We start from the raw sequence: 24,421 nt of genomic DNA, 5'->3' as shown, positions 1-24,421 counted from the left end.
AATGTGAATAATAAGATGCAAAGAATAGGTAATAATGTTTTTATTATAAGTTTAAGAGAAAGAAAGACTTTACTTGTTTTAAATTTCGTAAATGTATAATTCAATAACCGTCAACAACCTTTAATTTAAGAACTTATAATACAGCATTCATAATTTATTTGTAATATTATATTATACGTTGCATAGCAAATGTACATTTTTTTACAAAATATAAAAATATTTTTCTAAATAGAATGTACATTATATCACCAAAATTAATACACGATAATGTAGCACGGATAAATATCTAAGTTCATTGATATATTTTAATATTGGCTCGATGATACTCTAATCTTATAATATGATATAAAAATATAATTAATGGAACAGAATCGAAAATACGAATAGAAATATTAGGTTTTCGTAACTCGGAAGTAGCCATATTAACTTCAAAAGAGAACTGCCTTTTATTTTTTAGACACTTCTGTTACCTATTAATTTAAATATTTTATTTCATGTTTAATTCAAATAGAGATTGAGTGCCTTTAAATGACAGAATTTAAGGGATTTTCATAGCAAACCAAATTCCAGCTAACGAAGCCGCGGATTTCGCTAGTTTTAATATCACACATTTCCTACGGTCAGTGATATTACGCCGTCGAGTGTTAATTAACAGAAGTTGATAAGTTATTAAAATTTTAAAACTGGATAGTCAAATACTCGAATATGAAATAAAATTGGTCAAATAGATAAATAATTTTCATAGTTAAAGTGACATCTGACAATTCCTCAGGTACCAAAACAACATAATTAATATGAATATTTACTAATAACAGTCTATTTTTCTACCAAACTAGGAATAGGTTTGTCGGTTTCATCATCTATCCTATCCTAAGCAGATAAATTTTGGATTTTATTCAATTAAATTCGAATTATTGATTAAAAATATTTTCAAATTTACATAATTATTGTATTATATAATCTGGCTGTAGGTAAAAAGGTTAATATACGAAATTAAAGGTTAAGGTAAAATTAAATCTGAACTTTATATTATAGTTAGAAATGATAATAAAAGTTAAGTTGATGAAATTCCGCTTGATCAAGATTTATATAGTTCAAATGATTAATATAACTTATATATATATTAAATAAAAAATAAAAGATTTTAAATTATTTATTTTACTAATCTGAATATATTTATGAACAAAAATATAACTACAAGATAATAAGTATACAATAGATTATTATTTAGATATCGCACCGTCTAGACTAAAAACAAATCATACAAAGTAATTTATATTAAAATTATAAGATTTTTTATAATCACCTGATAGCGTATATCAAAAAATCTTAATCTACAACAGTAGATTGTCAATTACGGTTTCATTCGCTATAAAACTAAATGATAAATAATATATTTCAACATTTATAGCTTAATAATAAAATAGTCGACATGTATACGCTAAATATATTAAAACTTAATTAAATACCCTTTGACAATTAACAATAGCGCAAAAGTAAACAAGATACATATATTACAAGTACCCACATATAATATAAGGTCGTCCAAAGATCGTAGTTTATGAAAGTTCAAATATAAATACAATCAAATTAATCTATGCGAATCGCTTTTCTACAAGCACAGTATATATTTTAACTAAGTTAACTTTGTAGTGTCCTAATGCAGTTATCGAAATATTTGTGATCCGTGATAAGTGTAATAAACGAAATGTGTCAATGAAAAAGTTATTTAATAAAGACAGTTGGGTGTAATAACATTACTTATCTGGAGTTAAAGTTATCTGGAGTTAAAGGTTGGTACGATAACAAACAAATTGTGTTGTGTGTGTGTATACTGTATATCATGTCTGCGTAACAATACAAGTCCCCACAGTGGTTTAGAATAATTGTACTTTTTAGTTCCCGACAAGTAACACAAGAAAAAAAGATTGAGAGTAACCAAAGGTACGTATTTTCTGATTAATTAATAGTCACGACCTTATCATTACCGAACATAAATTTATTGTCAGAATTCAATCAAAAGATTAATATCACTTGATTAATCTTTGAAAGAGCAACTTTACTTGGCAATAATGAAAATTGTTTCATCCTTGTAATGGAGTACCTTTACTTAAAATAAATATAATATAACGTACAATATAAATTGAACTTTCTTTTGTAATTAAATTTATAAAATAAAACCAAAATCGTTGAATCTCGAAATTTATTTTAATAAAGAATAGATAAAATTGTTGTATCTGATTAATAATAAAAACTTGTTGTATCTGAAAGGTATTCGAAAAGTATGTTTTAGGTTATAATTTATTTTTGCTATATTTTAGAATATAAAATGAGTTTACGAAGGCAAAGAGTGGATCCTGACATACAAAATGGAATCGTCGCACAAGAAGAAAAAACAAAGAGTCCCGAGTTTGTGCACCGAGAGTCGCCATTAACAGTTCTCATTGAACATTCCCTGCACATAAGGGCAATATATCACATATTTGTTGTCATTCTACTGGTACTGCTCTGTGACACCGTGATATATGATCTTATCGAGCGCGGAAAGCAAGTAAAATTTTTCATACTAATTAATAAGTTATTAAGTTTATTTATTTTTTATTTAATTTTATCGATACTGTTGAACTACGGGATCTAAGGTTTTATGACACTTATACATGTGCTCTGAATCATTTATCATTTATCTCACACTTCAATACATTTTTTGTTTTTTATTTTATAATTTATGACTGTTGGTCTTATCAAGGCCTGCACAAAGATGTAACACTAATGAATCTGTTTCTGAGTTACCCATAAGTTATTATTTAATATCATGCGATCAACTAGACCGGTAACAATAAGAAACGGCACATGATAACTCTTGATGAGTGATGCTTGCCCGGATTTGAAACCGCAATCTTCCATTTATATCTACGTGTTCCATCCACTGGGCCGTGTCAACTCCTATTTGATATTTTTTATACGTCTCACTAATACATAAGTATGACATAAAGCTTTTACAATCATGTTAATTTAAGATAATGAAACTTAATTATTAATTCATCCTTTAACACTAATTTAAAAAGTAGAATTTTAACATTTACGTTTTTTTTAATAGCGTCTTAAATTTATCCCTGACCGTATCCATCTGTATGCTAATGAAAAGCTTACAGGATCAATAAGGGTACCCAAGTTAGGGGCAGGCATTAAATTCAATCTTTTATTAAATTACTATATTTTTTTCTCATTCCTTACAATATGTAACATTTAATATGAATATCACCTTACATAAAAAACCACTAGAAACTCTAACGAACATCTTTGAGTCTCCTAAAATAATGCGTTATAATATACTTTTCCAGAATAAACATCGGTGTGACGTCAGTGGTATATGGGTTCGGTGACATCAGACGCGGCGCCAAACTATGGTTGTTCGAGCTAACGGTCGCCCTTGCCTTTTATCCCGGGTTGAAGATTTATGCCGGGGTACGAAAGCTTATCAGGGAATACACAGGTAAAGAAAAATACATAAGATATTATAGTTAAGTATAATTTCTTCTTGTTTCTCTATTCAGATTATAAATCTGAAACTATCACATGCCCACTTAAGATTTGCAAAAGTAACCTGTATTAATTTAATTTTCCTTATGCGTACACAAGACATGCAATAGCTAGCTGATGGGTTATATTGAAACTTAATTTAATAAAAGCTTATATTATATTAAGTCGTAATCATTTTCAGATTAGATAGGAATAATATTGTTAATTGTGATTTTTGCAACTTACATAAATTAATTACGTTACTATAAAGTTTATATTTTCATAATAGAGTAATAATATTATTAAAAAAAAACAAACTATGATATACATATATACTATAACTCTTCTACAAGTAGATGCTTGATGTAACATTTAGTTTATATTGCATATTTTATTTTGTATAATAAACTAGACGACATATACGTAAACAGTCTCAGACTCGTATTTACGAATTGCTTGAAAATTGGGACAACTACAATTTATAGACTTAACTTTGACCTGTTTGTCCTCACATTATTAACAATTTCTCACTTTAATTATTATTCTTAGTAGTTACAAAATGTGATAACTAACCAAATAATTATAATGTCTACTGTATTTATTAATAAATTAAGCAACTTAGTTATCAGACAACTTAAAGGTCCATATAACCCCAACCAAATTATTTTTCAATTAATCAATTCGTGAATAATAATTTATATTAAAGTTGGGGTTATATACTAATACCTTTATTTTTTTGTATATATACGAGTATATCGTCAATATTATTAGATATATATATTATATATATATATATAATATATTTTCTATAAATATTAATTTGTAACTTTATACCTTTATGTTCTGAAAATATAATTTTTCTAAGTTTATCAATAGAAAAAAATCATAATCTGACCTCGAAATAAAAAAAAATTGCATAAATAAATGTTTTTACATTGATTAACAAAATTTCGAGTTATAGTAATGGCTCTTAACAACTGGGGTTAACAACCACCACATAAGGGTATTTTTCTGTAGAGAGGTAACTATTGTTTTTTTTACACACCCATAAAATCCGTGCCTTTTATAAAATACATATTTACTATCTGGTGGATTTCAAATATTTAACCATATCGAGCTGATTCCGAAAGACAAACAAATCTGCTGCTTGTAACTAGACACATGAAAAGTGAAATGAGTGTAGGCAAGTACCTGTCGAGAGTACCTTTTCATGCAAGAGGCCACTTTGCTTCACGCTATTTCCAATTAGTCACTTGGATATATGACATACACGTGCCTTCGAATTACTAAGCTTACTTCATTTCAATGAAGAGCTTCTTTCAAAACTTTTAACATTTAGCTTCATTAATTTGATATTTTAAATATTATAAAGCGATTTAAACTAAACAATTATTACTAAAGAATCGAACCACTAGTGAGCCAAATATATTGTATGAAAACAATTTATGGTCAAAAGCTTAGTTTCCATTGCTTGCGAAATTATCATTTATTAACGTTGTTTTCAAAGTTATATCAAACATTTATACTGTATTTCATTGATTATTGCAATTTTTAATAATTAAAAAAAAAGTATTATAACTAATGGAATGGAATAAAAATACCATTTTTACAATTGATTAAAATAACATTATTTCGTGTATAGTATATTGTAGTGGTGTATATATAACTATAAATATATTGTGCATATAAATATTGTCGATGTAATTAACGATCGATAATAATTAACGATATTTTTATTTAAAGGATTATGCAGAGCATGGTCCATAGTAGGAGTATTAAGCGTAATCGGACTGGAAACAACACTAGTGGCTGTTCCGGTGTTTGATCTAGCTAATAAGCATTTAGCACTAGCATCGTCAGTGATTGTCACCTGTGAAATGGTAAGCTTCTATATTGTATCTTTAAATTTTAAAGTATGTATATATTATTTTTTTATTTTATTTAAATACTTTTTCATTGTGTAGTAGGACAAACTATATATATATATATATAGTTTTTCCTACTACATATATATATGAGTAATAATGCATATATTAATTGGCCGGAAAGACGTTGTCCTGTTCAAATTTCAAGATAATTTTTATGTGATCGTTTGTTGATTTTTTTCCAAGAAATTGGATAAAACTAGAAAAATACATATTTCTGAGTTGTCATTGTATCTATTAAAAATAGTGGCCATGCATATTAAATTTAAACTGGAATACATTCAGGAGAATGCCGATTGAAATGTTTACATACGAGATGAATTTTGTCCGCTCGTAAGAAACAAAGCTAATGGTTACCCAAAACGGAAACAGGTTATAAATTATTTGCTTATAGTAATTGCGAATGCTAGCCGTACAAACTGCAGGCGTTTAAAGCAGGCATTTAGTCGAATTCATTTAAATTCCTGATTTTAAAACGACATCTCCTTTATACTTTTTTCTAAAAATTGTTGCTTCGATGACATTTTTTACTGCAAGCTGTTAGATGTGATTTCCCAATATAATTAACGATCTGAGTTTAAATTGAAGATTATAGGGTGATTACTTGAGTAATTCTAATGAGTTTGAAAATGCGATTGCATTTTAGAAGGCAAAATCTTGAAAAGTAACGTAAGTAAGGAATCCATTTTCTTTGAATTTTGAAATTTAGTTCGCCCCCAATCATGGTTTTTTTGGAATTTTAAGCAATGTTAGGAATACGTTTATGATGAGTTCTGTATTTAATTCTATGGAAAAATTGAGAATGATTTGCGCATGTTTTTGATAGTAAAAAATAATATAAGAGTTCCATGTCTATCTTTTTAGAATAGTCCTAATGTTAAACCGAAAAGACTATACAAACAAAATTAACCTCTTTATAATATTAGTATGACGAGAGTGTGATACTCGTAATATTGGTATGATATAAACATTCGTCAACCGATCTATTCGTCTGCACTGTTTTAAATCGTCGTACACCACGATCCGAGTATTTTTCACTCGATTATATCTCGTAATATTTATAAAACTACGGCTTCAAATTGTGCAGTGGAAAAGACAATATTTTATCTGCATAAATCGCCTTAAATTAAATTATTATGTAATCCAACTACGGTTGTCGTTATTTTTTCCCTTTTTAACAATAAAAATGATGGACTTTACGTCAGTTTATTAAGCTTTAAACTTAATATAAAAAAAACTGCAATATACTATAACTATATAGCTTATGTTCGTCCTGATTTGTAGTTTTTGCGTAAAAACTTCGCTTTAGTAATGTCTGCTGACATGTCTGCTAAAAATTACTTCATATACATACTTTTAAGTGCATATAACGAAATGCAAAATACACAACTCCTTATTATTAAAATCCTCTAGGGAAGTGCAACACTGTATCTCTACCATAGTGAAGTTTGTATAAAGAAAATGTATTTCTATTACTGCCAGGTGTACCACTTAATTGGTGGTCTCGAAGCCTTACCTCAAGATGATCCTCAATTCCTACAGATTTATTTTAATAAGAGCTCGTTGAGAGGTAGTTTTTCTTCCTAAGAATGGACATTAACAGTTTTTATGTTGCATGCTCCAGAGTGAGCTTTGAGTAACTTAGTAATTTTAGGCCCACAATGAAACACCGCAATCGTCGTTTACAAAGAAGTACTTCGATTATTAATTATAAATAAAGTTTTCAGTGAGTTGAATAGTTTTGTTTAATCTGAATTTGATACAATAAAAAATATGTATGTGTGCGCTTGCTCATTTACAGTATTAACTATATCAAACGTCGTGGACAGATCACCGTACTCATAGATCGGAAGACAAATATAAAATACATTTTTCTTCAACTCATTTAGTCACTATAAAATATATTAAGTGAAATTATAGAGATTCACAGTAAGTTCACTAATGAATATTAATAGAATCAACCAAAATTAAAAAAAAAACCCTTAATATACTTTATTTTAAACAGAATGACATTTCATGCTTCTTACTTTTAAATCGCAAACTTCCAATCATTTATGAGTTCCTGATACTTAAGCGTGAGCGAAGCCGCGGGCAACAACTAGTCATCAAAATAATATATTATTAACGTTCTTACGGAGACGACAAAGGCCTCAGCGCGACGGCTTGTAATTTTGTTCACGAAATTACCGTCGAGTTGTAATCACTGCTTCTAACATAAACGTGAATCGCAAGGCAATGTTCATTAGGGTGATATTGTAATGAAATAAATGACATAAAGTTAAAAGGGTGTGAGGGACCACCCTCACACTGGCAGGTGGCGTGCTGATAGGTAATGGGGATTCGTCAGCCCCAGCCGGTGCGATGCCGTTATTTACTGGCCCCAGCCACGGCCATGACAAGGGTCGCAGCTGATTTATGTTACATTTCACTTTCGACACTGTTTTGTCGCCTTATAACTTTATTCGTTTTTAGCTACATTACACTTAACGCGCTTGTACACATACATTTATTAAAGTTCTGCTATTATGGTTCACTATATAGTGTGATATATATATTGGGTGATTTAAGGTCTACCTACTTCTTAAGTTTCTGTTATTTATTTAAGTTCTCGTCTAACTGAAACTATAGTTGTAAATTACTCGATACGGGGCTACGACACGTAACTAATAGCTACGGGAACTTTGTACTTTACACCGAAATCCATATTGCGTTCCAATACACTTGAACACGTAAACCATATTTTAAGTAACGAAACGAAAGTTATCAACTTTTATTATTTTATGCATTGAATAATGCAGCAAATTAGTAAGCAGTATTATGATTTTTCTATATTTTTCTTATAAAATATATTATAGAGGTAAAGTTTGTTTATTTCAAAAATTCATAATTTTACGATCGCGTTAAATAATTAATATATTTTGTCACGTATGCGTTACTAAAAAAGTACTTTTCCTATCTTGATTTTCGATAGGTGCTAAGGGCTGGCGTAGAGCCCTTAGCACCTATCTCCACTTCTCGTTTGAATCTGACCTGTTTCAAAGTTATCTTGAATAAATTAGAATATCTATTTATTTATCTATTTTAAGTAAAATACTAATAAAAGGTTATCGTTTTTTTTTCAGTTTCGTTTCGTTATGAAAATTTGCGCTGTTGCTGTTGCTTGTAAGAACCGGTTACACGATGGAAGTACAAAAATACCCTCATTTTCACACTATCTATACTTCCTATTCGCACCTACGCTTATCTACAGGGATGAGTACCCCAGGTAAGTAACGTTACTTCCTTTGCCGCAATATATGTAAGTTATTTATGGATAAGTACAAGTGAAACGCAATGCACAATTAGTCTTTATTTAAATGTGAATAGCATACCTATACATTTAAATAGTTAATATGTGAATTTTTTTTATTAAAACCAAGATTTTTTTTTTTTTCAAAAAAAAAAATCTGCTTCAGTAACATGCCTGATATACGCTTCAAATAGAAACTCTTAAGTATACTAAGTATACTTCACTCATTGTGAAAACAATAATAAAGATCAGTTAAAAAATAAAACGCCTACAACCGATTATACGTAAAAATACACCTATTACTTTTTAAAAATCGGTTTAAATGTCCAAATTCATTTTAAAAGTCTTTACAATAATTTTTTTAGTTGATATTATATCTTAAAATTATTTTCATTACATGCTCGTTTATGTCCTCTAATACAGTGAATAGTGTCACGTAGGCAAACTCGCGGAAGGGACTCGTTCGGCCTGGATTAGATATAATCCTCTCAAGCCCTTTATTCCTTTACAGACACAAATACAACCAAATGTTTAACAACTTATAAATAGAATTGAATATCTACACAAAGAACTCGGATTTGTGGTAATGCGTTAAACCTTACAAGTTTTTAGCAAAGGGAAATTTTATATGTTCTAATAATAATATCAATATAAAATTCTTTTATAATAATTAAAATGTCTGAATTTAACAAGCTTAGATATCAATTTTCTAATGAATTTCGTAACAATATCTACTATATTCAAACCTATTTATATTTTATATTTAATAGAATTTAAATAACATTTAAAATATAAAGCTTATAAAAAAATTAACTATGGTTGTATAAATTAATTACATCATTGAAATAATCTTACTTACGTAGTCGTTTGCTTCTGATGAAATATTAAACGGATGTCACGAGTACATTTCGGTAGCCTTCAAATAAACATTATAAATACATAATTTATAGTGACTGCGAATAAGATATAGAAACATCGTTTTTTAAAAACCAAATGTACTACTACTACTAAAAAATAAACAAAACAATGTAAGGCAGTAATAAATATCATATTTAATACAAACTCTTCAAATGTACAAAGTTAATCAAAGTAAGAGAGCTAAAAAGGTTGAATTAATTGCGTGTTTTGGTGATAAAAGTAGGCACAATTTATTTTCGAATAAAATGTCCCATAAATAGTATAAACCTCAAAACTCCCATTTCATCGACAATTACGACGAAACTAAACATTAACTGACGGATTTTATCATAAATTTTAATGAGAAACGTGTCAAAAGTTGCGGGGACGAGTTTTCAGTTCGACGTACTTGACAGTTAAATGTCAAAGATTAAATTAAAAACCTTATTTCGCGGCGGCATTTTAGACAATGATATTTCATTTATTGTATTTCTTTATTTATTTTATCTTTATACAAATAGTAAGTCTTTATGAAGTAAATAAATGAATAATGGCATAGACTAAATAGGCAATAAGTATAAAAGTATTATCAGTATTAGTCAGATAATATAATCAAAAATATTGAATATACTTTATAAAAAAACATGATTTTTTTCATTACCATTACCGAAAATAACGTATGTTTGTTAATTACAATTAAGAATTTAAGAAAAACAAGAATTTCAAGCACAGTGTACTTGGAAAGAATATATATTAATATAGGTACTAATATTGGTAATTTTTTTACAGAACCAAGAGAATTAGGTGGGGTGTAGTAGTTTTCCATTTTTTGGAAGTAACTGCTATAATATTTTACAACAGTTTCCTATGGGAGCGTTTCATATTACCTTATTGGTCAGATTATGGAAAGGAAGCTAAGGTAAAAAACTCTTTGGTTTTTATTCAACCTAAATTGTATATTGCAAATATAGTTTTAGGAACAACACATTCCAATGTGGTCTGTAACTAAAGCTAATCATGGTAATACGTATATTTCGCAGTTACAATTATGTAAATAGTCCATTTACTAGTGACTACCTTAGATGCATGTACGAATCGTTTGGAGAACGTAGCATCAGGCCGGCCAATTTAGTTTGTGGGTTGAAAACAACCTTAAGAACAAGTGTTTAGTTTTGAAACCAAATTCGGTAACAATATATTTGCCCATTTTCAATAAATCAACATGGATTATTCTCCCAATTGTTTGTAATGAGTGAGGAGTCTCATTACAGAGACAATTATAGACTAAGTAAATTGTAACACAAGAAATTTTATGCTTTATTTATTTTGGTAATTTCGATACATGAAATATTCCAGCAAACTTGCAATAAGTATAGTGTGTAACAAAAAAAAAATACATAGTTAGTTAATTTAATGCGTGATACACGCATTTTAAATATTTTAGCAATTGAATGAATGAATGATGTCTTATAATTATGACCATGTGACATTTCACAATCAAATTCTACGTTATGCTTCGAATTTATTCTCCCTATTATCGATGTTGTAGGTGGAGGCTGGTACTGTTGTACGCGGTATGTTTGCATGTGTACTGCCCGGTGTTATATCCTTCCTATGCGGTTTTTACTGCCTGCTACATGCATGGCACAATGCTTTTGCAGAGATGCTGAAATTTGGAGATCGTCTTTTTTATGAAGTAAGTATTTTTTATAATACAATTGTAAACGAAAAAGACTAGAATATGTATTAATGTACTATTTGTATAACAAAATCATTATGAAGATGGTGAATATCTTGTCGCTTTTTAATTAATGTATGTAACCGCTACAAATACGTTACAGTCAGAGCCAAAATATTGTATGTAAAAATAACTTCCAAACCAAACATCAACAGTTTGTACAGCAGTACAAACTGTTGATGTTTGGCAGTAGAAATCAATAACTGCTGACTGGATGGTCTCATGTCAATGACATCAAAAAAGCTAGTACATCTCCAAAAGTATTGAAAGTAGGTAATTTCTTTCTGTCCTTTTGATAAATTTAGTTTTAGCAATAAAAGTGTTACTGTACTTTATTTGATGAAACTAATACTTTTTTACTTTCATATTATTTCAGGACTGGTGGACCACTTCCCGCTTCTCTAGTTACTACCGAGCCTGGAATCGGATAGTACATGCTTGGTTCCGCGACCACATATATCGTGTACTAGCCCCGCGTATTGGTCGAGTTTTGTCTACCCTAATAGTATTTTTAGTAAGTAATTCAAGTTGAGTTATTGAAAACAAGCTTTACATTTACTTATTGATTGCCATCAATCTACCACCGGTTCGGTTCGGAAATAAGCACCTTAAACCTGATAAGAACCGGCGAAAGAAAATCAGCGGGTTTTTCTTCACATTTGGATCTTTTAAAATCATAGGCAATTTATGCAATAGCAGAATAATATTTTTTGATTATTTGAAATAAACTGGAGGCGATCGTTTCATTCCCAAGGTATGCAACCATCTAAAAAGTCATTGGTTATGTTATATCCTTAAGTGTAATAATTAACGATTATTTTAAATTCCCAATTGAATTATTTTGAACGTTTTCTGTGATCCTGTTGTAGAATGCATGTATATCTCCCATAAAAGACTTACCAATGTACTATTTCAGAGAGAGCATTGTTCACCTCGTCATCTATACCAATATTATAAAAAGGTAAAGTTTGTGAGGTTATAGAAGGTAAACTCTGGATCTACTGAACCGATTTTAAAAATTCCTTTATCAATAGAAAGCCACATTCTTTGTGAGTGTCATAGGCTATATACTAACCCGAAAAATTAAAAGACTTTTTCGTGGTAGTCGGATGTCGTGGCCAACGCGACTATTGACAGTCAGAAAATAAATCATAGCACTCAGTACTAACCGAACCACAATCATAATTTCATCAAAAGTAAAAATGTTTACCGCCCAATGAAGTGGGTACGGGTCAGCTAGTGTTGATAAACGTATTTTTAAAAATTGAGGAAGTGTCATCAGCAAACAATACTACCTCACGTTTATTATTTAGGAGATGTGGCAAGTCAAAAATTTGATTTACATTTTTCATGATGTATTTGATTAATAATAAGAGCACAGGTTATTGTTATTCTATCTCTATATAGAGAAAGGGAGAGTGGATTAGTTAATCACAACATATTATACAACATGTAAACGATCGAAGATAAACTGTAACGAAATACGTACCTAAAGTACATGACTTCGCATATACTAGGTACATATATATGTGTTAAGTCACTATGATTAAATAGATAATTAATAGCTATAAAAAAAACTAATTTAATTACTGCATCCTACGTACAACAAATCATTCTATTAATCATCTAATTAACCTAGTCTCCACCTACCTAATTGTAGATTCTGAAGTACCTACTTAAATACGGGAACAATAGTATTTCCTCGTTGTGCTTTGCTCCTATCCCACCTATTGGTTATTATACCAATTTTTTATTTTATTATATTTTTAAAATTATATTATTTATAAAAAATATGTTTATTATTTGATAAATATATCATCAAGATGAAGATGGCGCTACAGCAAATTAACTTCGGTTATTCAAGCTACCGGGCGTTGTTATTAATTTTTAAATTTGTTTTTTTAGTTATCAGCTGCAGCACATGAAGTGATATTAGCCCTCTCTTTCGGTTTCTTTTATCCGGTACTGATGATCGAGTTCGGAGTATTCGGTCTTTTGATGTTGCCCTTAACGGCCACAAGTGGAGTTCGCTTTCCTAAAGCATTGAACCTTCTAATGTGGCTATCATTTTTTATAGGGAATGGTGAGTTAAAATTTAAATAAAATTATTTATTTACCAATCATTGGTAGAGCTTGTGCAAGCTCGTCTGTGTCTGAGAATATCTGATGGGTAGTTGGTACCTACCAACTACCCATCAGATATTCTACCGACAAACAGATATAACTGGTGTATATGTAATTCGTGGTTTAGAAAAATATATAAGTATATGTCAGGAAATATGGATATGTTTATTCCTTAATAGCATGTTCTTAAATGTCGGTTTAAATCACGTCAATGTAAAACAAGATTCATAAAATGCTCGAGGGAACAATAAGTTGTTGCGACTTAATATTATCATAATACTGATCTTTGTTTAGATATAACACTCCTAAAATAAACAGCGGGAACGATGATTACAAATTCTATACACGTCTATTTGTAAACGACAAAAATATGTTTCTACTATCAAAATATAGTATATATACATATACATATAATTATTAATATAGATAAGTAAATTAATGTCGACCAAATAGGTAATAAAATCGTAACTTTATTCACAGGTCTCTTATGGAGCTTATATGCAATGGAGTATTTTTCAAGAAAAAACTGCCCAAAATATGATACAGACAGCTTCTTCGTACCAAAGTCATGGTCTTGTCCAGAAATCGTATTAAAACCAAATTGGACATTTCAAAATCCATTCGTCATAATTTATTGATGTAGTTTGAAATCAAAAAAGATCTTTTTTTATTTCCAATAATAATATATTTCTTAACACTTGTTTTTAATGTTAACTATTCTTGGATCTAATTTGATTTAAGGTTTTAATGTGGTATACGTTTACATTTTTATATTCATTGTTATGACTGAATTTTATCATATTTGAATAAATATTTCGTTATATTATTTTTAATGATTCAATCTCCCATCTATATAACACTATAACACATATTCCGTAATATTTCATGTGAACGAAATTTCACGCGGGTCAACTAGTTCAAAATAAAATTGCAGATGGCTAATATAAATTTAATATCCAGTAATAAAAAATCTTATCATTACTTATTCTATAAATGTTGCATTTAACAGATTCGAATTCACACATTTCGTTAATAAAGTAACAAGATGAAATTTATTAAGAATTAAAGGTAATAGAATAACTTTTTAGAATAAAAAAAAATTCTAAGAAAAATTTTGAAGAAACAACACACGAAATTTAAATCATTAGGCAATTCGATTTCCTTGCACATTTCATAAAAAAATTAGAAAAATAATATTGGCACAAATAATCTCTTTGGGTCACGGGGAACAATAATATTCATTATGAATTATTTACCTCGTCTTATTAAAAATATTAAATATTAATCTACTGAAGAAATAGACAAATATTTAAAAAAAGTCAAAGATTTGTGTGTTTTAGCAGTTGCAAGTCTTTTACTTATGTATGTATGTTCAGCTCAATATAAATTTATCTTATTCAAAACGTGACAATAATCTATTCTTATCTATACTTATATTAACTAGTCATTTGTATGTCCGTTAATTCATAAGAAAGGTTTATTATAATTGTTGCAGGAATGTGAATAATAAAATTTAAGTTGCAAAGATAATAATGTTGTTATTATAAGTTCAATTTTAAAGGCTTTACTTTCGTTTTCAATTTCATAATCATATAATTCAATAACAAGTTAACATGTTTTTTTTTAAGAACTATAATGCAACTTTCGTAATTTATTTGTAACACTATTCGGTGTATATATGTTGCATAACAAATATAACATTTTTGTAAAAAAAAAAAAATGCTAACAATAAGTTGAGTGCACCAGTGTCAATGCTTGATAATGTAGCACTGATAAATATTTATTTGCATTTATATATTCTGATTTTAATATTGATTTAATGATACTCTAATCTTGTGTAAGATAAAAATATAAGTAATTGATCAGAATTTAAATTAACATACAGAAATAGAAGTTTGATGTATTTGTAGGATTCATCAACATTTTTACACACATTTAAAATTTTCTAAAGCGAAAAAATACTGTAAATTTTGATTAATTTTCCCATCAATTTTTGAACAAATATATTAGCAACTCTAGTATCTTCACAGCCCTTACTGACTATTATAATATAAAAACTAAAAAATAAGTGATGGTCATACATTTTAAAATCATTAATAATGCCATAAATGGAGCAGCCATAAATGGAGCACCAAAGCTAAGGCGAAATAAGACAGTAACCAAAAAAATTATAGCCCAAATGTGGCCCTCTGCACCTACCAAAATTTGTCATTACGGGTGATTCAGCTATATGATAACAGTAAATTAATTATTTGATAAGTTATACCTTATTAAAATTATGACAAATAATTATGAAAAATATGTGCTTAATAGAATAGCTATAGAATAAAGTGTAGTGCTTCTTTTTAAAATATTCCATACAGACATTTAACTTTTTAATATATTTCTTTATACGGCTGGAGTACGGTCCAGTTCCTTGAACAAGCTGCTTGACATTCTGAAATAAAAGTTTGTTAGTTAGTTAGTTGAATTGAAAATAAAAACAAAACTATACTTAAAAATTAATGTATTTTAATAATGATAGAATTTTAAAATATATTATAAACTTTTAAGAAATTCTTTATAATAAATGATAATTCGGTTCCTATGCAACACAACTTGTTTGCAAAAAACCTACTACTAAATATAATTCTTTATTTTAGTTTATAAATACAAAGTAGGCAACACATATTGTATCCATTTTCACCTTTACATTAGTGACATGAGAGGTATTTTGTTCTATGACTCATTTTGCTATAGATTAAAAATTGTAGAATTGATGACTCATTATGAAATCCCCAATACTTACATCGCTAATATAAATAATTATATGAATACAAAAGGCCCATATATTTATTTGTGTCTTTTACTATATAAAACCTTATGTTCTACTTACTTAACTTAGATATTGAATATACTTACTTGCTTATCATATGTTTGTAAATATAATGCGGAATAATAGTTACATTTACAACTGAGGGACTTGCATCAATAACCTTTGATATTTCCTTATCTTTCATGCCCACCACATTTATAGTGTTTATTTCAAGTAATTGATGGTCAGTCAACAATCCATTACGTGCAGCCGAGGAATCCTTTACAAGTCCAACTATTTTTCCATCTTTAAATTGGAAGCCAATGTGACCAAGAGAATCCTTGTGCAAAGTAACAGTCCTTTCAAAAGGCCTAAAACAAAAATAATAAACAACATTTATAAGTGTTTTTCCATCATAAACAACTTTCAAGTTTATTTTTTGTTAAAAGAATTTACAAAGACTTTATGATGATAAAACAGAAAATTAATTATTTATTAAATTTGTATGTAATTTAAAATTCAACTCAACTGAGAGTATACTGATATTAAGATTGTTTTTCACAAACCTGTCACGAACAGCCATTTTGATACCATTAACAGATGCTTTTTTTAGGAGTGCATGAGATTGGTCCATAGTCATTCCTGCTAGAGCAACATCATTGATCTCTAATATCTGGTCACCAAATCTTAATCCAGCTAAGGCAGCAGGGCTACCCGCGGCAACATAACATACAAACACTCCATCATTAACTGAATGTAATCTCAATCCACATTTACCATCTTTATCTTTACAGAGAATTACTGGTCTTATTCCTTGAGTAACTGTTGCTTTTAACAAGCTGGGAGACTGTGATGAAAGAGGTGCAACTATATTGCATACTGCTCCAGAAGGTTGAACCTTAAGCAAAAAATATATTTTATAATAATACATATTATAAAAATATCAATACAATAACTAGAGAAACTTACTGTTTGGATCTGGTACTCAGGCATGTTTAGAGCAATAATGTCAGATGAAAGCTCTAAGCCCATGTATTCACCTAAAGCAGGATAAACTTGTCTAGGTGCACTGGGAGCTGCTTGGGGCCCACCAGGCGCTCCTATTGACTCATACGTCTGGTAAGGTGGCGGACCGTGCTGTTGAGTCATTTGGGCCCTCACCATATTGTCTACTTTCATATCTTCAAGCGATGGGTACAAAGACATTTTGACTGTTTCAATGTTGCACAAGGTTTAATATCAAATTACCTACTCGCCCTTTGATTAGTTTTTGACGCTGAGCAGATAAAACTCTATCCGGTAGTTGCTTTATATAGAATGTAAACATAGGCGTCCTTGAATCAAACACAATTAACAAATTAAAACTAACGAAAATAAAACCATAGAATAGACAATAATCAACAAAATATACAACTCACTACTGAGTTATCAACAAAACAACATATAGCTAATTGAAACTGAATGGAAATTGAATTATCGAGAAATGAATGACGTCGTTTAGTAATTATTTGACGAAATGAATGATGAATCAGAATGAACAGATTGAACAATTTTTGCGAAGATACTCATTCTCCAATCTCAAATAAAAGTTCAAAATATTAGTTAATCGGATATCGACTCTTAAACAAATCGATTATTCATGAGTAAGCTTTAAATAATCGATCTAAGAAGCTAAGAACCCGTCAATACTTTATACTATAAAAATTATTTATGACAATATGACAATGAGAGATAAATTATGTTTATAATATCCAGGTTATTTTAAAAGTGACTGAGTACCCCTATTAACAGCATAATAATAATATATTTTTCTGTTTTATTGAAATATTTAATTACATTTTTTTTAGTGTATAAATCCGGAAAACAACGTTTTTATTTTAGAATACCTATGAAGTTAATCTTTAAATAAAAAGGTACTATAAGAGATTTTTTTTTCTTATTTTTTCTTTTTTATGTTGGATTTAATTTAATAAACATCCTAAAAGTTAAATCAGTTTATTAAATGACAATATCAGGTGCATCTGTAATACCTAGTATTGTTTTATTCTTTAATTTAATGGGACTAGCTGTTTAGTGGAGAGTCAATAATGATAAATTGGGAATTGATAAGAGACTGTAATTATCAAATGTTAAAAGTATCAATCAATCAATCAACAACCAATCGTTGTCCACTGCTGAACATAGGCCTCTCCCAAGGTGCGCCAAAGCTCCCTGTCCTCCGCCTTCCGCATCCAGTTGGTGCCCGCCACCTTCTTCAGGTCGTAAAAAGTATAATGATTTTAAATCTTTAATAATGTATTAATTTTATCGTTTTAATTAATTAATTAATCGACTAATTGTACTCGAACAGAACAATTGATAATCGATATGTTTCAAGATGTAACGACATGCATAACAATTAATTATTAATAATATTAGGTGTAATAATGAGTGATTAGGTCAGTCTCATTATTTTATAAAATATATAATAGCTAGCTATAATAGCTTTTATAAAATATATTAAGTTAGTTTACCTCCCTTCCTTTTATGTATTATGTAAAAATAGGTAGTAGCTTGTACTTCTTGAATGCAGAAAGATAAAATATATACATTCAAAAAATTAAACTTACCACTTCATTGCTATTGCGTTTTTACTATTGTAATATTATTATCGGTTTTATTTATTTGAATTTATCATATGTATAATACGATACCTTTGCCTTTTGTAAGAAGAAATTTTTAAACAAAAAGTAACGTCAATATACAAATGTCAAATTGTCAAATTAATAAAATGTTTCTATTTTACAGAGAAAGAGTCATGAAAAATAAAACTGTAATTTTGTATATAAATGTGATATGTGTATGAAAATAAATGTATTTGATGATCGAAATTTTTATATATGAAAATGGATCCGCCTTCTACCAATAAACAACGTACACCGAGGTGATATAAAAATAAGAAACAAAATATAATCTTATATATTGATTACGATATTTATTTTAATTTAATTGTTACAAAACGTGATTTAACATGTTTTGCAGTAATTATATATATCTGAAATATTCTTTACTAAATCCCTGTTTATTTTATGTTAAAACAATTTGTATTTATAGTCGATGTCGAGAATGGGAACGTCAAAGACGATTAAAATTCAATGACGCTATATCAAAACTTGGAGAAATTGTTAAATCTATAAATAAAACTAACAGTGTAACTGGAGATGAAGCTGATAATGTTCAATACCCTAAAATAGAAATTGTCCAAAAAGCTATTATTTGCTTAACAAATTGTGTTCATGAAAGAACACAACTCAGTAAGTCAATTTAACTGCCTCATTATCATTTTACCGATGATGGACATAGTCTATCTTAAATAATTACTTTATTTTCAGAAGCAGAGATATTGGCATTGGAGGTTAAACTAGAAGCCATAGAAAAAACAAAGTCTGACAAAAAAGATGTTTCATTACAAGTCACGATTGGGACAAATAAGAAAAACCAAAGTAAGCATTAGAAATAGATTTTATATATTACCAAATATTATTAAAGTATATGATTTTTCTTGAGAAAAAAATAATTCAATAACAATTTGTATACCTGTATGGTTTTTATACTAAAGTAGTGTAAAGAGATTTAATCAATTTTTAATTTAAATTTAGTGTATTTATAGACTTAATTATTTTTATAACTCATGTTTAATTTCAGATAATAGATATGTAAAATTATTAATGTTAAATAAATCCAAGCACAAAAATTCAAAAGAAAAAGAAAAGCTTATTGATGTAAAATCAAACATTAGTACAAAAAAAGTCACTGTACTAAATAAAACACCACCAAAGTTACCCAAGTTACTACCTTTGACTAATGTTAAAAAAGGTTTGTGTCTTAGTTTATTTCTTTTTTTATTTGCTAATAGACATAGAATAAAATTAACAAAGATAAAACATTTATTGTAAAGTCCTTCTAATCTAGTAAGCTAGGTACTTATTTTGTGTGTGGTTTGTTTTAAGATTATTTGTTATTACTTTTCAGAAAATACAATTGTAATGCTACCAGCCACTCCTTATATCTTTCCACAAAGACCTGTATTATTTCCTCAACCACCAACTATTGTTTTAGTAGATACAAATTTGCAACCAATAAACAAATCAGCTATTCCTATTATAAACAGAAACAGTAATGACATAACAAAAACTACAATGGTTAATGTCTTGCCAATATCTGCATACTCTCATCCCTTGTCAGGAAAAACCAAGAAAACTAATGTCAAATCACGAAATAGTATTCCCAAAAAAGGACCTAAAAAGGTTAAGTCTATTGATAAAAAAGATGAAGTATCAATTAATCAATCAGAAACAGATAAGGACTCTGAGAAAAAAACTGAAGTTACGAGTTCTGGTGATAAAAATACAGCAGTTATTACTAAAGAAAATGCAGATCAAAATAAAGAAACTTTGAATGATGAGAAAACACTAGAAGCAGACGATACAAATATATCAAGCTTAGACAAAGAGACAATTACAGACAATAAAAAAGATACTGTCACAGTTAAAGATATATCTAAGGAAAGCACTGATAATCATAAAGAAATAGCACCACCGAAATGTTCGGAACCATCTATGAATCATGATCAAACAAATATTGAAAAAACTATAGCTCTACCAAATCAAGAAGTTTCTGCTGAAAAATCTGAAATTAATATTTCAAATGTTGTTGTATCCAAAAGTAATAAAATATCTGCTCCTGAGAAAATGGAAGAAGTTGAATTTAAAAGCAAAGATAATAAAATACAAGCTATTTTAGATACTACAATTTGTGAAAATGTTGTTGACGTTGGAAATGCTCGATTGGAATTGGCAGAAGAATTTTTAGCTGCTTCACCAACTGCTGCTTTTTTGATGTCCTTCCCATTAGTTAGTGGCAACAGAGCTGATAGCCCAGCTGAGGAAGCACAGAATATTAATGCAAAAGAAACAAATTTGCGAAACGAAACACCACCACAACAAGACTCTTATTTTGAAAAACCAATCATACCAGAAAATAAAATTAAGTCTTCCAGTAAACCACCACAGATTGCACCAGTCACCAATACTGAAAAAAACATTCATAACCATAAATATGAAAATAATAATAAGTCAACTGATATTAAAACAACTACATCTGTACCTAATCTGATGACTAATGAAAATCCATTTTTGAGTTTACCATTGCCATCAGTAATACCATCAAGTTGTGCTCTCACTGATTCTACATTTGGCATAGATTTTGATATATCTGTAAACAAAACTGTAACAACTCAGTCAACAACGTTTAATAATACAACTAACAATATATTTTACAAAGGTGACCCATTTAATTCAGTTAAAAGCACTATTTATAGCACTAGTAGCATTTCATCAGGTCACGAATTTAATGGGTTAGGCTTATATCCGTGTGCAATGGAGAACTATGCAAGCAAAAATAAATCTGACTATACTAATGTTGACGATAATCTTATGAAAAGATTAACTTACGACATTGACTTAGGTTGGTCTCACAAAAGTTTCGATTTTGTTAATTGTACAACTAATACTAATACGTTTCATAAAGATAATATATTACCGAACACCACAACGCCCTTCTCGTCGACTTACAACCCTTTTAATCCAGATTTTCATGTGCCCTTAGTTCCAAATTCAACAAAAAAGAATCCAGCTAGTAAGACTGGCACTTTTCCAGAACAAATTACTAGTTTTTATAATCAAGGTGCTAATTTGTGGTCCGAAGACGTTTCATCCATTTATACAAACAGTAATGTTTCAAAAAACTTTATTGCAAAGCAACAGAATTATTTTCCTTCAGAACATTTACATACTAACATGAATGCAAAAGTAGGTAGTACCCCAAAACAATTTTATACAAAACATATGACAGAAAGCACAGCGGAAGGCGTTTTAAAATCTTCACCTATCGTTGGACACCACATTGCTGACAAATATACAAAAAAATCACCAAGTAAAACGCACATTAATTGGATGACATCTGAAATAAGGCCTGTGCAGAATAACTGCAACCAAAATCAACCCGAATTAAAAGAAACGATTAAAGCTTCCTACACTCAAAATGAACTAGGATCTAAAAAACATACACAAAGCGAGACAAATTACTTCCCTATTAATATGCATAATTTTCCACCACAACCCAATCATGAAGAACATAATGTGTGGCCAACAACGCGACCCGCAGGAACTACAGAAATAAGTATGGAACCACCTCCAATAAACCTTCCTACGTTAGTTGGAGATTTAGCTTTGGGTCCACATGACAAAAAAAAAGCTGACAATGTAAATAGAACTTTACCACATACAGAATTACCAAATTGTGGTAATTTTCTATCAGTCACTCAATTAATGAATAGATCATCCGAAAATATGCCCTTACGACCAAATGGTCTAATAACTGATACACCAAAATCCATTTCAACAAAACAAAATATATCTCTTAACAATGAAGTTAGCAGAAAATCGCGCATGGAAATCCATCCACAGATTTGTTATGGATTTAATGATCCAAAAGCATCGCATACATATGAAAGCATTAATTCGTTTTCACAAGCGAAAACTAAATCTAGTAAGTCTGACAAAAGTTCTAAGGCACAGAAAAACAGCTATTCCGCTGAGTCATTAATAAGAGGCGGTAGTAATTATAGTCAAAAACTTCAAGACAATAGCGGGCCAAAGTTTATGGTACCACAAAAATATAACGATTTTAATATATCCCAAGATAGTGGAGTGGCTCAAGTTTCACATTTTCCACCTATAATCGATTATTCCGATAATACCTACGCCGGACAACAATTTTCGGGTACTACATTATATAATTCTACTACAAATACTATATCCAATTCTTTTTATACAAATTTTATGCCTGGAAGCACTAATCTTATGACCAGTAACTACACAAGCGGAGCTTTTCCTAGTGATTTTGTAGACTATAACCAAAGTACAGACTGCAATAGTTATTCAAATCATAAATATAGTGATTTCAAAATGAGAAACAACATACCCACGTTCCCACAAGAAAAAGATCCTCCAAATTACAAAAGTTCTAGAAGAGAATCTGCAGCAAAGCATAAACTAGAATGTTCTAAAAAAGATTCTAATAAGAAATATCAAAGTAAGAGACCTAAAATAGGCAATAATGAAGTTGAAGAATGGAATGATACGTCTCATTTACTTTGGCAAAACAAAACCCAAACTAAAAGACATCAGAACCTCCCAGATGAGATAACATTTTCGAATTACGTAGGAAATCAGATGCCCGCACAATATCAACCCGATATATTCAATAGCCACATTATGCAATCAAATATGCAAAATGTGGGACCAAATGCAGATCGATCATTATCTAGCTTTCCGGTTACTTCTCGCGCTAATTTCAATCTTAGTGCGTTGTTTCCCGAAATAACAATGGTGAGTATTGAGACTAACTCTAAAATGTTTTATAAATACATTTCAATGAATTAATAAAAACTAATTTTGTTTCAGAAGGTGCAATGACATTGAAATTAATTTCAATGGATAAATAAAGTATACGCATTATATGCATTTGTGATCTTAATTTATAAAAATTGTGTTGTTGATTAAAGTAATTATTTATATTTATGTATATTAAAAGGATCTTAACTCTTGATGAGTTAAGAAGAATGTTAAAAATGTTTTATTTGAATATCAACTACTAATTACTCGATGACATCGATACTTTTTTAAATCATATAATTAAAAACACAAATCAAATGTAACTTTGATCGTTTTAATTTATTTCGAGATGCAATATTAAATAAATATACATTAATTCTCCAAAGATCCTATTCTTCTCTAACTAATAATAATGTCCTCTAGACCGATTTCGGCCACGACGGCCAATCTCAAGAGAGATTAGCCAACTGCGCAATCGCAGGAGATATTATAGTGCACAAGTATTTGCGCAAACACAGGTGCACTCTCTATTCCCTAGCCTTCATAATCCGATGGGATGGCAATCCGACATGACCGGAAAGAGTTCAAGTTCAGGACCAACAGCTTTACGTGCTTTCCGAGTCACGGGAGAGTACACACTTCCAACTTCCAAACTCTCCGGGATGCTACTGAGAATTTTCTGACAGAAAAAAACCATTT

The 24,421-nt window shown here is 29.4% G+C and overlaps 3 protein-coding genes across 4 annotated transcripts; 2 read left to right on the top strand and 1 right to left on the bottom strand.

The window, feature by feature from the left end:
* Positions 1–1,555: 1,555 nt before the first annotated feature.
* On the top strand, positions 1,556–14,318 carry LOC126769886 (sterol O-acyltransferase 2-like). 2 transcript variants are annotated; one of them, XM_050488842.1, is made up of 10 exons: positions 1,556–1,944; positions 2,322–2,547; positions 3,342–3,493; positions 5,263–5,399; positions 8,567–8,709; positions 10,420–10,549; positions 11,180–11,326; positions 11,745–11,882; positions 13,274–13,451; positions 13,973–14,318. In XM_050488842.1, the coding sequence occupies exons 2-10, from the start codon at positions 2,330–2,332 to the stop codon at positions 14,128–14,130; spliced, it is 1,401 nt and encodes a 466-aa protein (XP_050344799.1). In that variant the 5' UTR covers positions 1,556–1,944; positions 2,322–2,329; the 3' UTR covers positions 14,131–14,318. The 2 variants fall into 2 exon arrangements, with proteins under 2 accessions (XP_050344799.1, XP_050344800.1); XM_050488843.1 differs by lacking the exon at positions 1,556–1,944 and having other exon boundaries at positions 2,383–2,551.
* A 109-nt stretch (positions 14,319–14,427) lies between these two features.
* LOC126769890 (syntenin-1-like) lies at positions 14,428–17,827 on the bottom strand. Its single transcript, XM_050488849.1, has 5 exons — positions 17,705–17,827; positions 17,256–17,620; positions 16,853–17,184; positions 16,394–16,657; positions 14,428–15,929 (listed from the first exon to the last, which is right to left on the bottom strand). The coding sequence occupies exons 2-5, from the start codon at positions 17,490–17,492 to the stop codon at positions 15,881–15,883; spliced, it is 882 nt and encodes a 293-aa protein (XP_050344806.1). The 5' UTR covers positions 17,493–17,620; positions 17,705–17,827; the 3' UTR covers positions 14,428–15,880.
* A 1,239-nt stretch (positions 17,828–19,066) lies between these two features.
* Positions 19,067–23,940, top strand: LOC126769880 (uncharacterized). The gene is made up of 6 exons (XM_050488832.1): positions 19,067–19,209; positions 19,380–19,579; positions 19,658–19,768; positions 19,971–20,141; positions 20,298–23,716; positions 23,792–23,940. The coding sequence occupies exons 1-6, from the start codon at positions 19,166–19,168 to the stop codon at positions 23,801–23,803; spliced, it is 3,957 nt and encodes a 1,318-aa protein (XP_050344789.1). The 5' UTR covers positions 19,067–19,165; the 3' UTR covers positions 23,804–23,940.
* The last annotated feature ends 481 nt before the right edge of the window (positions 23,941–24,421 follow it).

This window comes from Nymphalis io, chromosome 8 (assembly GCF_905147045.1).
Source record: "Nymphalis io chromosome 8, ilAglIoxx1.1, whole genome shotgun sequence".
Lineage (NCBI taxonomy): Eukaryota > Metazoa > Arthropoda > Insecta > Lepidoptera > Nymphalidae > Nymphalis > Nymphalis io.
The sequence above is the reverse complement of the archived record's forward strand: the minus strand, read 5'-3'. Positions and strand labels throughout refer to the sequence as shown.

What these genes read in the sequence shown, in the direction of transcription:
- LOC126769886 (XM_050488842.1), top strand. Translation starts at nt 2,330, where the DNA reads ATGAGTTTACGAAGGCAAAGAGTGGATCCTGACATACAAAATGGAATC. An exon ending in TGATTGTCACCTGTGAAATG is followed by an intron (nt 5,400 to 8,566) that starts GTAAGCTTCTAT and finishes TTTTTTTTTCAG; the next exon opens with TTTCGTTTCGTTATGAAAAT. An exon ending in ATTATGGAAAGGAAGCTAAG is followed by an intron (nt 10,550 to 11,179) that starts GTAAAAAACTCT and finishes TCGATGTTGTAG; the next exon opens with GTGGAGGCTGGTACTGTTGT.
- LOC126769890 (XM_050488849.1), bottom strand. Translation starts at nt 17,492, where the DNA reads ATGTCTTTGTACCCATCGCTTGAAGATATGAAAGTAGACAATATGGTG. An exon ending in AAAATGGCTGTTCGTGACAG is followed by an intron (nt 16,658 to 16,852) that starts GTTTGTGAAAAA and finishes TTTTTGTTTTAG; the next exon opens with GCCTTTTGAAAGGACTGTTA. An exon ending in TACAAACATATGATAAGCAA is followed by an intron (nt 15,930 to 16,393) that starts GTAAGTATATTC and finishes CTTTTATTTCAG; the next exon opens with AATGTCAAGCAGCTTGTTCA.
- LOC126769880 (XM_050488832.1), top strand. Translation starts at nt 19,166, where the DNA reads ATGAAAATGGATCCGCCTTCTACCAATAAACAACGTACACCGAG. An exon ending in AATAAACAACGTACACCGAG is followed by an intron (nt 19,210 to 19,379) that starts GTGATATAAAAA and finishes TTGTATTTATAG; the next exon opens with TCGATGTCGAGAATGGGAAC. An exon ending in TCATGAAAGAACACAACTCA is followed by an intron (nt 19,580 to 19,657) that starts GTAAGTCAATTT and finishes CTTTATTTTCAG; the next exon opens with AAGCAGAGATATTGGCATTG.